General features: G+C 41.1%; 1 protein-coding gene across 2 annotated transcripts in view; it reads right to left on the bottom strand.

Moving 5' to 3' along the window:
• Positions 1-721: 721 nt before the first annotated feature.
• swap70b (switching B cell complex subunit SWAP70b) overlaps positions 722-14,093 on the bottom strand; it is a 31,812-nt gene continuing 18,440 nt past the window's right edge. For both annotated transcript variants that reach the window (XM_083917277.1, XM_083917278.1), the window contains 5 exons: positions 8,735-8,842; positions 7,276-7,442; positions 4,550-4,748; positions 3,811-3,907; positions 722-2,763 (listed from right to left, as the gene is read on the bottom strand). In XM_083917277.1, coding sequence (XP_083773403.1) covers positions 2,645-2,763; positions 3,811-3,907; positions 4,550-4,748; positions 7,276-7,442; positions 8,735-8,842 — 690 coding nt within the window. In that variant the 3' untranslated portion in view covers positions 722-2,644. The remainder of the gene's footprint in view (positions 2,764-3,810; positions 3,908-4,549; positions 4,749-7,275; positions 7,443-8,734; positions 8,843-14,093) is intronic.

Genomic DNA, 14,093 nt, shown 5'->3' with positions numbered 1-14,093 from the left:
CTCTGACAGGCCATTGTTAGACTGAGTGTAATCATTTAAACCATGAATTTATTATTAAAAAATAGTTGGCAATAAGCTGGGACATCTAGTTGAGTAATGTTTCCACACTTCTCCTTTTTATTTACTCCCTCATCAGATAGTTGCTGACTTAAATTGAATTTGAACTTTTTTTTTTAGCGTTTTAGAAGCGTTTATATAACATATGCATGAAATCAAACATTAAATACATGACAAATACCCCCCAAATTTAACCCTTGCAGTGTCTACCTGTGACAGAAATGCTATTAACCATCTCTGCATGTACCAGAGTTTGAATTACTTGATAAGCACCTTATCAATAAGACATTACAAAAACAGGATGACAATTTGGTAACACATTATTAACAATGAAACACAGCATGACAGTGATCAGCTTTATTTTGGAAAATGGAAAGTCTAGACAGTGAAGTAATGGAAATGAAGTCAACTATTGTGTCCCCAGAAGAGCTAGAATAAACACATTTATTAGTAGTGTGGCTAGTATGTGTGGCTCCCCGTGCATTTGTTGTCTTAAGCCATTAGAAAAACTTCACTTCTCTACTCTCTGTAGTGGTATTTGTGGTACCGTAGCGCCCCCTGGTGAACACATGAGATAAAGTAGTCGTGCAGTTTGTGTAACGTTTTAAACCCCTTTTCTGATTAGTTTTTATTCCAAGACTAAACACAACCAATAAAGTTATTTTAGATGTGTTTTATTACATAGTTCAGTCTTCAGCTTTTTACATATACATATATATAAAAACATAAAATAGAAACCAATGTTCATTCATGACGGTATCAAAGGCACTGACGGTTACAGCACAACACAGGACAAATGTTCTGCAGTTAGCATTCTTGTTTGGAGTGAGATTTTGGCTAAATGCTCTATTTCTGACAGTGTTTACAAGCAGGAAATGTTTAAGAGCCCGTTCTTTACACGGAGATAAATCTACGCCAGACAAACTGGGAGGGAAAGCACTTTCACGACAATAAGAAATATTTAGTGGATCCTACATGGTATTTTAAATTCAGGCTGACAACTTTGTTAAACATAACTGACCGTACATCACACTGCATCCTAGGTTTCTACTGATGCCGCCCTCATGCAGCATTATTTTAGTAAGGAAAACAAGAAAAGGTTGTTAAAATATGTACAAAAATCCCTTATACTTCAATGTAAAAATGGTCCCAATATAGTTAAAGGAAAGGTATTTCTCCATAGGTACAGTTCAACATCCCTTAACTTTACAACAACTTGAATCTAAAAGATGCTCAAGCACTTTACCTCGGACAGGACTCGGTTAAAAGTAGTGCGTTTCATAGATACAAACACCAGACAGGACAAAATGCAAGCAAATGATGAAAGGTAGTGGTGAGCGCACGTTTTTCCAACAGTCAACAGACTTAAATGACGCATGTGTGTATAGTTAGTTTGGGAGCATTTGAGCCATGGTCAGCTCTTAACTATTTGCGTCCCGTTAATAAACCGTGTCGTACGAACACTCACAAAGTTGTTTAAGCTGTCAGCCGTTGGTCTTTAAGCATCGTTCGCCTTAGTTCTTGCAATGTGTCCCGCACTCATCTGCCCTTGTCAGCGACAAACGACTAAAGTCAAGAGGGAAAGAGATGAAAACAAACTTGTTATATCAAGTAAGCAGATTTTTTTTTAATCAATCGAGCGCTTCAGCAGAAACGGTTTGTAATTGTTGGCTCGCACACAGTTATCATCATTTGTTCTTTTAACATCAGGTCTTATTGTTAATGCGCTAACTGGCTGACAAGCGTCTTGAGCTTAGATCTGCCGTTATTATGGTTTTCCTTTTTGAATGACCGACACAACCACCATCGCCTGATAAATGATTTCCTCTCGTGCAGGTGAGTGACACTCAAGCGACGCAAAGGGCGTTGGTTTGTTTGGAAACTGGTAGCTTCAATAGCGAGCTGTCTGATGGATCTACAGGAGTCCAGAAGGTCTATAGTAGATCCAGTCGTCTTTCAAAATCTGGCCAAATGCTGTACGCTTTATTACCCTTACTTGTATTTCATTAGGTCAGCTAGACTTGGGTAAATGTTGGATCAGTGCTAAACTATTTGAAACTTAAGATACAAGTTAGCTATCTTCCTAAAAGGACTGTAATATACTGTATCTGTGGTGGTTGTTAAGGTTTAAGGTCAATATGAATGACCCAAGGCACTAAGCGACGGACATAGCAAACAATACTTTTTACAGCAAAGCTTTTATTATTCCAGCATTTTTCTTGGTGTTATCACTTCTCCACTTAGTATTTTTCTTGGATCCCTGCTAGAATAAGTAAACTTTATCCTTATGATGTGAAAATGTGACTTCTGTTCTTCTCCTTTAATCTATGCTGGTGTAACATGGCAGACGTGTTCAAAAGTATACCAGCTCTGCAAGTGCTGGTTCCCATTAAAGATTCATAAAAGGGGGTGAAGGTCATTAATTACTTAGTTCCCCCTGATCATAAAACGCCTTATCGTCCTGGTAAATCTTGAATTTGGACTCCAGAAAACTCCTTCCAGTCACTTCTTAGACTTGTTGTGTGACAGAAAGTTTTTCCCCGCAGCCTTCTCTTCTGAGTCGTAGACGTGTTTAAGGTTCAGGGCTCTACTGGGCCTGGGTGGGCTGGTTCTTCATCTCCTGCCACTTCTTCCTCCTCTGACTAAACTCTGCGTCAGTAAAGGCTGCTGGGCCCCAGTTGGTGATCAGCTGCTGTTCCTTGGAACCTGGTGGAGATAAAAAAAAAAAATCAAGTTGGATTATTTAATTAAAGTATTTGTCAATAAAGCGCATTGTAAACAGTAGGGATGCCGACCATCGTCTGGGAGGCTCGGACATACTGTCGGTGTTTGAGGACAGCTGTGGACTTGGACAGGTCATGCACTGTCCGAGCCTATCTTTACCACATGCTGTATGTGTGTCTGCTCTGCATACTCTGTATGTAGGACGATTGAGAGAGTCTCAGGTTTAAAAAGAGCAAAGTTGTCTTTCATCTTCTTATTTTACTAATATACTCTGTTTGGAAATTACTAGGACAAAGGCCTCATTAAATGTATTCATTCAGATGCGTACTGTATATGTTGCTTGCAGCCTTGTCTTGGGACACGGCTGAAAGCCTTCTCCAAGTCCACAAAACACATGTTAACGGGACGGGCAAACTCCCAGGACTCTTGATTTTGTTCACATGGATCAAATAGATTATGCTTGAGATAATACATTTATTAATGATCTAATAAAGTTGGACAAGATGCATTGAATCTATTTCGGTGCATATTCAACTTTGTGCTGCTGTTGTTTTTACCTAAATGTGACAGAATTCAATTCAGTCGTGTTGAAAGCGACACAGAAATGTAATTTGGTCCGACATAGTAAGATTGGTGGGCGCTGATTCAGACATGAGACCATCATGTTTAACTGTCTGCAAAGGGACATAGTGTCAAAATACAAGCTGAAAAAAGAGACAGAAATTATGTTTGATGCACTGAAAATCTTCATCTCATCTCATCTTCAGTCTCTTATCCGGGGTCGGGTCGCCGGGGCAGCAGCTTTAGCAGGGGACCCCAAACTTCCCTTTCCCGGGCCACATTAACCAGCTCTAACTGGGGGATCCTGAGGCGTTCCCAGGCCAGTGTGGAGATCTAATCTCTCCACCTGGTCCTGGGTCTTCCTTGAGGCTGTAACTTCAACCTAATATCAAAATGTCTCCAGGCTTCAACTCTCTGTTGGTCCTCACAAAGACAGAAGTAGAAACAGACAGTGGGCGGTGTGTTTACCTGGTTGAATGAGCCGCAACATGCCCTCGTGTTCAGCCACCTTGTGCTTCCAGGTCTTGGTGTTGTTTGTGGCGTCTTCCAGCTTTTTCATCACCGTCTGAGAGGAAACACACAGAGTTATTAACAGATTAGAAAATACACTTACTCATCATCTTAATCAAGATTTAAGAACAGGAAATTAAAGTTGCTTGCGTGGTGTTTTATCATAAACAGCTGCCTCACATGTAGTAATCATATAGTGACACCAGGTGGTAAAGAAAGGAACTACAGTCTTAAGAAGTCTTTTTTTGTTAATATAGTAAATTAGTTGTCAAAGTGCTGAAACTGAAACAAAGCAGATTTTATTTTAAAGTCTAAAACTTAATGTTAAAGAAACATAATTGATATTAAGTCATCATGTCCTTCAATCAATTTCAGGATGGTCCTTGTGAGTGTGGTGCATTTTAGATAAAGCATTTAAGGAAAAATCAGTTTTAGAAAGATCATGTGCTGCGTTAAAGATGCCCTCCCTGATTGTGTTTTAACAGTGTTCACAGTAGGGTTGTGTATCTGCCGATACGATACACATCATGATTAAGTCCCCAAGAACTTTTCTATGTAGATTTTGCACTGATATGACTCTGCAAATAACTTAATTAAGAGAGGTTCTGTGCACGTTTTGAGCTGTAAACTAAATTACGACAGTACTGTGATGAAACCCATCAACGCTGGATTCATCGTGAGACTGTTTTCAGCTGACCTGGTACTGCTCCAGCGCCCCCTGCCTCTCTTGCTCCAGCTGCTCCAGTTGTTTCATGGCTGCCTGCAGGGCGCTCTCCTTGGCCAGACGCTCCTTCTCCAGCTCCTTTTTCTCAGCCTCCGTCTCTGAGATGGCGCGCTGCTGCCGCAGGTGAAACTCCTCCAACTCTGCCCTCTTTGTGGCCTCCTCCTCCAGTAACCTGCTCCAGACAGACATTAACAGGTGTGAGTATATGTGCCACTCACTAAAGCCATGTTTCTCACATCGGTCATGGTCTGAACCCTGCATTAATGCCACATAAGCATTGTCAATGCTGAGGTACCATGCGTGCATTTTCCTCCGTTTTTCATTAACAGAAACAGTTTTGATTTGTTAAAGACAAATATGAGCTGCTATAAAATAACAACATACTGTGTGCGTATTTAAAGAGTTTGACTTTTACAGCGTGGATCAATGTGTCAAATAATGTCAAGCCTCAATTTTATTTATAGTGCCGAATAACAACAGTTATCTCAGGACACTTTACAGAGTAGGTATAGACCACACTCTATGACTTATTTATGATTTACAGAGACCCAACAATTCCCCCGTAGAGTACGGTGGCAAGGAAAACCTTCACTATAACAGACAGGAACGTCAGACAGACCCGGCTCTGTGGAGGATGGACATCTGTCTTGATATCTAAATGTTAAATATAAAAGAGGATGTAAGAAATGTTTCCTCATTTAAGTAACACAATTAAGCAGCTGTTACGGTACAAATGTATAAATCCGCAGTAAGGTGGAGTTGGCTTTGGTATATCTGTGTGTCAGCAGGTGGTGCTATAGTGCAGGTATAAACTGATGCAATTCTGGATGAATGTGGTTTACATTGATTAACAAGCTTTATATAAAAGACAGCCACCATTTTAATGAAAGAAAAGGTGTTTCGTTACTGCATAAATCTTGAATAAGCTGATAAAAACAGAGGCTGTCACACAGCACTTGTGCTTCAGATGAAATGTATATAAAAACTAAACTTACAGGGAACAACTTGTCAGACGTCTACATCTCTATGCACAAGTTACTAAAATCAGCAGTTAGACTACCCTCAAGCCTTAAAAAGCCTTTGTATGGTGGGCTGTTGTGATCAAAGGGATCCAATATGTGGACTATATTATCTAATGATAAAGTGACTTTTTTTAACATAGTGGTTTAATTTCAGCACCGTGGTGCTGCCGACAGGCTCACCACCGGTTAGTCAAACGTGAGGTGGAAAGTTAATGTCAGCAGAGAGGAAGGAAGGACGAGGAAGGAAATGTGGCGGAGAGGGAAGTCCAAGCTGAATGTCTGACTGCGTGAGAGACTCGCCAGAACAGACTCAACCCGTGCGTCTGTTTAAAGATCATTTCAGGATGAAAAGTGAAGTAAAATATCTCATCTGAGGTGCACAACTTTAACGAGGCGATGACAGAAGGCAACTGTTTGTCGTGTCATGTAGGTGTAGTACTGGCTGTTGGGCAATATGATGCATCTACTGGTTTATCTGCTGCGGCTTGTTAGGTTTTCAAGGTGTTCAACTCGGGTATCTCAACATAACTCAACAGATTTAATTCTGAAAATGTGTGTTATTGATGAAAAGAGATTGTTGCCAGATTGTTAGCTGGCCTTTAAAAAGAGTGCAGGTTAAGAGACGGTCAGACGTTGAATCTCTATCAACTGGTGGTGGTGATGCTGTGATCAACTTCGTTATATAATCTTTTTACAGCAATTAAGTAGGATTATGTATCAATACTCAATACCTTTAACAGTATGGACTGAAATAACCCAATACCAAGTCATTTCAAAACTTCTCCAGACAAATAAAAGCATTTTATCTGTTTTGTACCCAGATCTCTGAAAAAAAAGACTATTTGTATGGTTTTGCTCACAGCCAATCAACACAAGCATTCTTTGATTTTATGCAACGTGAGATTGTCCCGCTGCCGTAGAAGCTACGACCCGCACTGTGTGTTGAAGCTGAGCATGATGTGTCTGACAGAGTTGGCAGTTCGTCATGTTGAGATGCTTCCATTCACATGATGGGTGTTGAATGAAGTAGGGAAAAAGGTCTCAAATGAAGTACTTTATTGGTACCTGACTGTATCACTTAACGTGTACTTGTATCATATCTTTTTAAGCGACACCCCACTCTACTTTGAAGTGTTGCAACATTTCCTTTCCTATTTTTATTCGGCCTTGACGAGGAGTTTAAAGTAATCTGTCTGTTTTCTTTCCCACACTGTTGGTACAGACAATATTTTAACTTGCTGCAAAGGCGTTACTTGCACTTCTGTGTGCCAAGCTGTAATGGAGTGAAACCACGTGCCTCCCCAGCTCAAACCGACACCGTGCCGGTCTGTTTTTTGAAGCTCATCGAGAGGGCGCTTTTATGCTGCATTCATGTACTACTAGCATAATTGGAAAAGTGAGTTACCCACTGGGGAAACTGATGCGAATGCCCCCTCAAGTCAGAACAAAGGTACATGACTTGACAAGTTGACGTCATATTACGCAGAAACATGACGGATGAAACCGGTTAACCAACAGAAAACTCTGTAATGAGGTCAACATGTTTGACTTTTCTCAAGTTTCTTATGTGTATATATACATATACATATATATACATATATATAAGTATATGTGTTTTTTTTCTTAGTACCGTATACATCTGTGCACAGCTCCTAACTAAGTAGCCCTGGTACTGACCGTGCCTGCAGCCTGCGGACAGCCTCCTCGTCCTGCCTGGCACGCCTCTCGTCCTCTAGAGCGTCCTCCAGTTGACGGTACATGTCCTCGAGCTCCCGAACGCGCTGCAGGTACTGCTCCAGCTCACTGGACTTCTGGGCCACCTGCTCCTCCATCTCCTGCCGTACCTGTCGAAGCAGGAAAAATACGGTTTTATGTAATAAGCTATCCTACAGGAGAACATCAGGACTTAAATGTTACTCCTAAAGTGACTGTTTCAGCCTGGCATAGGGAGTTTATGCTATGCTAACTCTTTAGCATTGTGATATTAGATGTAAGGAACACAAAACTACACTCACTTACTTGTGATTAATCGGCATCTTCCTTGAATGTAAAATTAGTTTTTCTGCTCAGGTGCTTTGATAAATTACCATTTCAGTTATTTATCAAGCAAAATGTCAAACACTGGAATTCCAGCTCCTAAAAATTGAGCATTTGCTGCTTTTGTCCCATTTTATTTCACTGTAAATTGGATATATTTTGGTGCTTCACTGTGTGTTGGTCAAACAAGCAGCCTTAAGAAATTGTAATGGACATTCTTCACTGGTTTCAGCTGTACAGTGAAGGATTTAAGTATGTTGTGAGTTATCTCTTTGGGGCGAGTCTCTGTGTGGACCATGAATGGAGTGTGGACTGGTGGCTGGAGAGGTGCCAGTTCATCTCCTGGGCACTGCCGAGGTGCTGTTGAGCAAGGCACCGAACCCCCAACTGCTCGGGGCGCCGGTCACTGGCAGCCCCCTCGCTCTAACATCTCTCCATTAATTGCATGTATATAGGTCCTGTTGGTGCATGTGTGTGTATTTCGGGCCTGTGTGTGTGTAACATGAAAAAATAATAGAGTGAAAATTGAATTTCCCCATTCGTGGGACTAATAAAGGAATTCTTCTTCTTCTTCTTCTCTTAAAATGTGATGGTATCAAAGGGGTTTTTAACAACCTTTGACCCTGTCAGTGTTAGATTTAATGTATAAATATGTGCATTAGATACCGTACAGGTGTTCAGTCTTGACCGCACTGTAGCCTCCTGTTCACTCTTTAAAGTAATGAAGTTAAACTCAAGTTGTCTCCTCACATAAACAAGTGGCTGATGGATACTTAACATGATCTGCAGAAGCAGTGAATTACCGAGCTACTCAGAAACATCTTCACCACATGCTGTTATTAAACGTGAAGTGAGAACATCATCTTAAAATAACGCGTCTGCTGTTTCACCTTCACGCCGCGCTGTAGTGTCTGAACTTTGAGTCTATTTCAGGTCAGCCTCCTGAGTTTCTCCTTTACATTTCTTTTAACCTGACACCTGTAGATAAATGTTACGTTTAAATACTGTATTGTACAGAGAAAGTTGTATTAAAGCGCCTCCTTCTCCACCACTTTTTCTGACATAATTACTCTGGGGAAGATGTCTGGGAGTGACGAACCATTTTCTCTCTCTCCAGGTCCGTCCTGTAGCGGTCCTGGAGTTCGGTTTGAGTCTGAAGACGCCTTCGTTCTTCTTCTGCTGCGTTGGTCGCCGCCTCCTCCAGAGCCTGGCCAAAAGAAAAGCAGACAGGCGGTCAACAAAAGGTGAGAGATTCTCAGTAGATAAAAGTACACTCTCTGTTTTCTGTTAACAGGTTTCCCCCTTAAATTCATGTGAAATGTGTGTTAAACAGAAATAATGAAGGGGGAAATACTGCTTATTTTAGAAAGCTGTGTTCTGCAGTTTGTAAAGAGAAGTAAATGCATCACTGAAGTTATTTAAATCTAAAACCTTCATTTAACGAGAGAGACGCGAGCACGAAAGAGGAAGTGAGACTGAACATAAGTAGAGGGCCCGCTGCTAAAATATTTCTTACTAAGAAATTCAGATGGAAAATAAACAGAAACTCAAAAAAGGAAATTGGGAAACAAATTTTATGAATGGACTGAAATTCCAAGATATACTTAAAATACACAGAGACTCTTGTCTGTTAACCTAACACACTCCAAACTCAGGGTCCTGGAAAACCTGGAAATGGATTAAAATGACCAAACATCCTGGAAACTATCTATATTATCTTGAAACATGTTTAAATGTATTGTAGCCCCTCAGTCAGATCACCTTCATGAACGTTGGTGCGTATTTAGTTTTTTGTCTTTTGTCTTCGGCGCCCATGTAAGTAAATCTGCGGAGCCGAACAGACTTTCAGCGATCCTTTTTGGCGTCAAGTCCTTATTTTCTGGAGCCGAGTGTTGAATTCTCATCGAACCCGAGTAGAAATGCTGCAGACGGTCATATATAAAATACTTTAACTGCTACATTTAGCTGTTCCTGCTCATCAGGCCAGTGCCATAAGAAAATAATAATTAATAAAATAAGATGTTAATGTGAGTGTAACCTTCACTTAATGAACCTTCATCACGAACCCTGCAAAATGAATAAGGAGGAATAAAACTGTGGTTAAGTTTGTCCAAACTAGGCCACTTATATGACCGTTTGTGAACGAGTGCTGTCCTTGAAGAGAAAAGGATTTCTTTGAAAGAGTGAAACTTAATTGTCCACTATATCTGTAAAGTCAGTTTGTCATCCTTTAGTTGTTGGTTTTCCTTGTTTTTATTCTTCTATCGTCTCGTTAAAATGGCATAAATGGTGTTTTAGTAAAACTGCAAGTTTTATTTTATTATTTAAAACATCGATTTGTACATTAACGCAGAAGTAACCAGAGGAGTCGATCCTAAAGTTAACTGAGTTTAACAGGAACGTCATGTTGACTTGTGTCACCCAGCTGTGAACTGTCTGAACACTGTGACAGTCTACTATATATGTATAAATATAGCAGCATAGTGCCAGAGCCAGACTGCCTATTGTGTGTGTGTGTGTGTGTGTGTGGGGGGGGCCATACATTGTGCATTCATGCGACCATCTATGTGAGACAGGACTTTCACCTCAATGGCAGATTGTTGTGCATTCATGGGAGAGCAGTGGCGTCCCGCACAAAGACAAACTGTTGTGACTCAACTACGATGGGAACTAGTTTGACTGAGCGTTGCTGCATTTCACCGTTTGTCACAACCACGCTGAGTTCTGCACCGGACTGAAAGCCTCATTAACACAATTCAGTTCAGCTCAAGGATAAGATCCTCCCTCTGTGGCCGGACTGAGCTTCCCCTACAGTACAGTAGTGAAGCAGGCAGACGCAGTAAAATGACTCATTAAGGGCATCTACATGTATTTATGGCAGTTATGGCTAACTGTGGGAGCCGAAGTGTGAACGTGTGGCCGTGCATATGTCCGTCTTTCTGTTTTAGTCTACACAGTTTTATGCCTCTGCCTTCTATAAAGGTTATTGTCAGAGGAAATATCACAGTTTTACGATTATTAGTCAGGGATTTTATGATTAAACATCCAGTAACTACTTCATGTCCCCACAAGACTCTCAAAGTAAACACAATAACACTTTGTAAACTGTTTTGTTCCACCTAAGTAACTTAACTTTCACTAGTTTTTGTTTGTTTTTTTAACCTTGACTTGAGCACACAGGGGTGGATGATTATCTCCAAGATGTTGGGACATGCTCAGAGTCTTTGTGGTCACTTTTAGACGACAGACTTTGCAAACTGGAGATCTGATCTCCTTCAACTCCCTGGTTATTAGTTATTATTTAGATATCCAAAATACTTCCACACTGCAGATTTAAGGATCTTTTTGGCAGATATAAGGCTTTAGAGCTCTTCTTCTTAACACGACGACTCTCTTACACACAAAACAAACACCATAGATATCCTAGCTTCTACAATTCCACAATACTGTCGATTTTTTTATCTAGTTTAAGCCACATTTTTAAATGTCCTGGTGAGTTTTAGCTCTATATCTTAACCCGGGTAAAGGATTTTAGTCATCGGACGTATGGATCTTGAGTTTTCGGTGAAACAAGCAAACGTGTGGAGAACTGATGTTTAGCGTGAAACTTCTTTTTTTGTTTGTTTGTTTGTTTTTTACTGGTTTTAATCTCTTGGTCTGCTTTGTTTTTGGAGGGGAGACCTCTGTGGAGAACTCAGCTCTGGGTAAAAAAAAAACTGTGATTGAGAACGATGAAGACTGAATGAATCCTCACTGGGAGAAGCTGACTGCAGTAAAAACAACAACTCCCATGATCCCATGCTGCTCCACAATGTTACAAAGCAAGAGGGTTACTGGTTCGAATCCTGCCTGGCTGGGGCACTTCTGTGTAGAGTGTTCTCCGGGTTCTTCGGCTTCCTCTCACAGTCCAAAGACATGCACGTGTTAGGTTCATTGATAGTTGATAGATATCACAACCCCGATAGGGACAAGCGGTTGAAGATGGATGGATTATCATTTGTAGCAGAACTGTTGCATTGGATTGTATTAAAGGGTTAAGTTATACCTATTAAAATAGTTTTATGACTGGGTTTTACAAGCAACAAAACCAAAAACCACTGTAAATAAAAAATACTTTTGTATTTTTTTTGCATTTTACTTTAAAGCAACTAAGCCTGTGAATGTTCTCATTTTTCCAGGTCATCGTTATCCTCAAAGCAATTTCTGTCAAAAGCAACTGGACAAATAACAAATAACCAAGTCCAGTTGCTTTAAAGCAACTAAAACTAAACTAATAAAGCTTCAGTGTGTTTGTACGACATCCTGACTTCCTGTTAACCTCACAGCCGTCCACAGCGTTAACAGGAAGCAGCCATTCGTCATCAGAATTCAGAGAATCTGCATAATCACGACCAGTCAGTCCGCAGCGCCAACAGACACAAGTGTGAGTCAGGTTTAGGGAGATTGACTGGAAAAACATGTTGAAGGGAGACTAATCTCGCTCCTCTGCCTCCTCCCCGATTCAATACACATTCCTGTGTTCGCAGCCAGTCACCGACTATTCATCAGCTGAGGCCGCGGGGTGGAGCTGATCTATTATTAGTATTCATGAGCTGGCAGTCAGTTTCAGAGGAGAGCCACCAGAGTTTTAAGGTGACCTACTTTGATTGTTGTGTGTGTGATAGAGAGATAGTAAAACCAGCAGTTTGTCATTTCTAAAATGCTCTAACAGATAAAACTCTGTTATTTTAAGGTGTGATGTTATCTGTCAGGAGGAACGCTGTTGAAGAGACTTTGTTGTGACATCAGCAGTACTTACTGTAACTGCAGTGATGATAATGTATGTGATATAAAAAGCCTTTCCTTCATTTGTTGTGCACAAATTCGAAGGCCTGTAGAAGCAAAGGATTTCATATATTAATAGTTTAAAGTTCAGGCAGAAATCAGGCACCAGGCCATACAATCGTCCACATTTCCTCCTGGACAACTTTTCAGGCTCACGAGACATTTCTTGTATATTTACTCACAGGGATGGGAATCGAGAATCAGTTCCAGTTGAGAACTGCTAACAAATTGCAAACCTATCCCCCTGAGCTTATCGGTTCCTGTCATCAAGGCCTTCATGTTCTTCTGACAGTTGCAAAACAGTGCCGTCAAACTCTGCGTCTACGCAGCCGGAAAAAACGTGCTCCAAGGAGTCATGGCAGAGAGGAAGACACGGTCCAAAACATTAGCACCACGCAGACAGGCATATCAGATCTGTTTGAAAAACCTAATTAAAACAGAAAGCTGTACAAATGTACTTTCATTTCGTAAAGACTGTGTTCAGACCGTTGTGTTGACGCTGAAAACCTGCGTAGGCCGATGAAATGGATCAGGAATCAATGAACAGAATCAATAATGGCATTGGTATCAGTCAAATCTAAGACATTCCCATCCCATGGGACATCACATGTACAGTACGTCAATTCAATTCTGAGGCATATGAAATATTAACCGGCGACACGGTGATGTGGTTGTCAGCACTGTCGCCTCACAACGAGAGGGTTCCTGGTTCGAATCCCGGCTGGGGCCTTTCTGTGTGGAGTTTGCATGTTCTCCCCGTGTCTGCGTGGGTTTTCTCCGGGTTCTCCGGTTTCCTCCCACAGTCCAAAGACGTGCAGGTGTTCGGTTCATTGATGACTCTAAAATCACCCGTAGGTGTGAATGGTTGTCTGTCTCTGTTCGCCTCTATTTGCCCTGTGATAGACTGGCGTCCTGTCCAGGGTGGACCCCGCCTCACGCCCGTTGTCAGCTCGGATCGGCTCCAGCGACCTCTCGGGACCCCGACAGGACAAGCGGTTGAAGATAAATTAATGAATAAATCAACTCACACCCTAGGATTAACCCTACCGTATATAAAGTAATAACGATTAGCTCCACCTTTACCAGCTGCAACACTAAATTGATGTACACATCCATCCGTCTTGTTCCTGACTGAAACGAAACATGTTTGTCTTAAATACACAACCAGAGAGTCAAAGTCCTTTTCAAACTGCAGCAGTATTAACGTGTTCCTCCTCAAGGTCACGTAAAACCTGATCCTGGAAGGAGAACACCTCTCCGCCTCCTCATGTCTTTTGTTTTTGTTTACTTAAAGCACACAAATCTCTCAGGTTGAGTTGGTTTTTTTATATTACAGGTTTAGATATTTACTCTGGGGGAGGAGGGGAATCCCCCGGGCTCCGTTCATGAAAGAATTACAGTGAATTACTTCCTGGAATGCCCTTTTCTTTTTTTTTAACTTTTCGCTGGTGCTATCTGAATATAACGCTGCAGGTGTGATCACAGCACACCTGAAACACCAGGATAATGTTTGGGTGTGTAACCTCTAGTTTTTATGCTGTTGTTTTTTGTGTCTGTGCAGCACCTCAGTCACACAGACTTCCTATTTTCTTTTACTGCTGTTTTATTACTAATTCAACTGGTGTTTGTCTTTG

Source organism: Echiichthys vipera (genome assembly GCF_963691815.1).
Source record: "Echiichthys vipera genome assembly, chromosome: 7".
NCBI classification, from domain to species: Eukaryota; Metazoa; Chordata; class Actinopteri; order Perciformes; family Trachinidae; genus Echiichthys; species Echiichthys vipera.
This window is presented reverse-complemented; position numbering and strand designations above follow the sequence as displayed.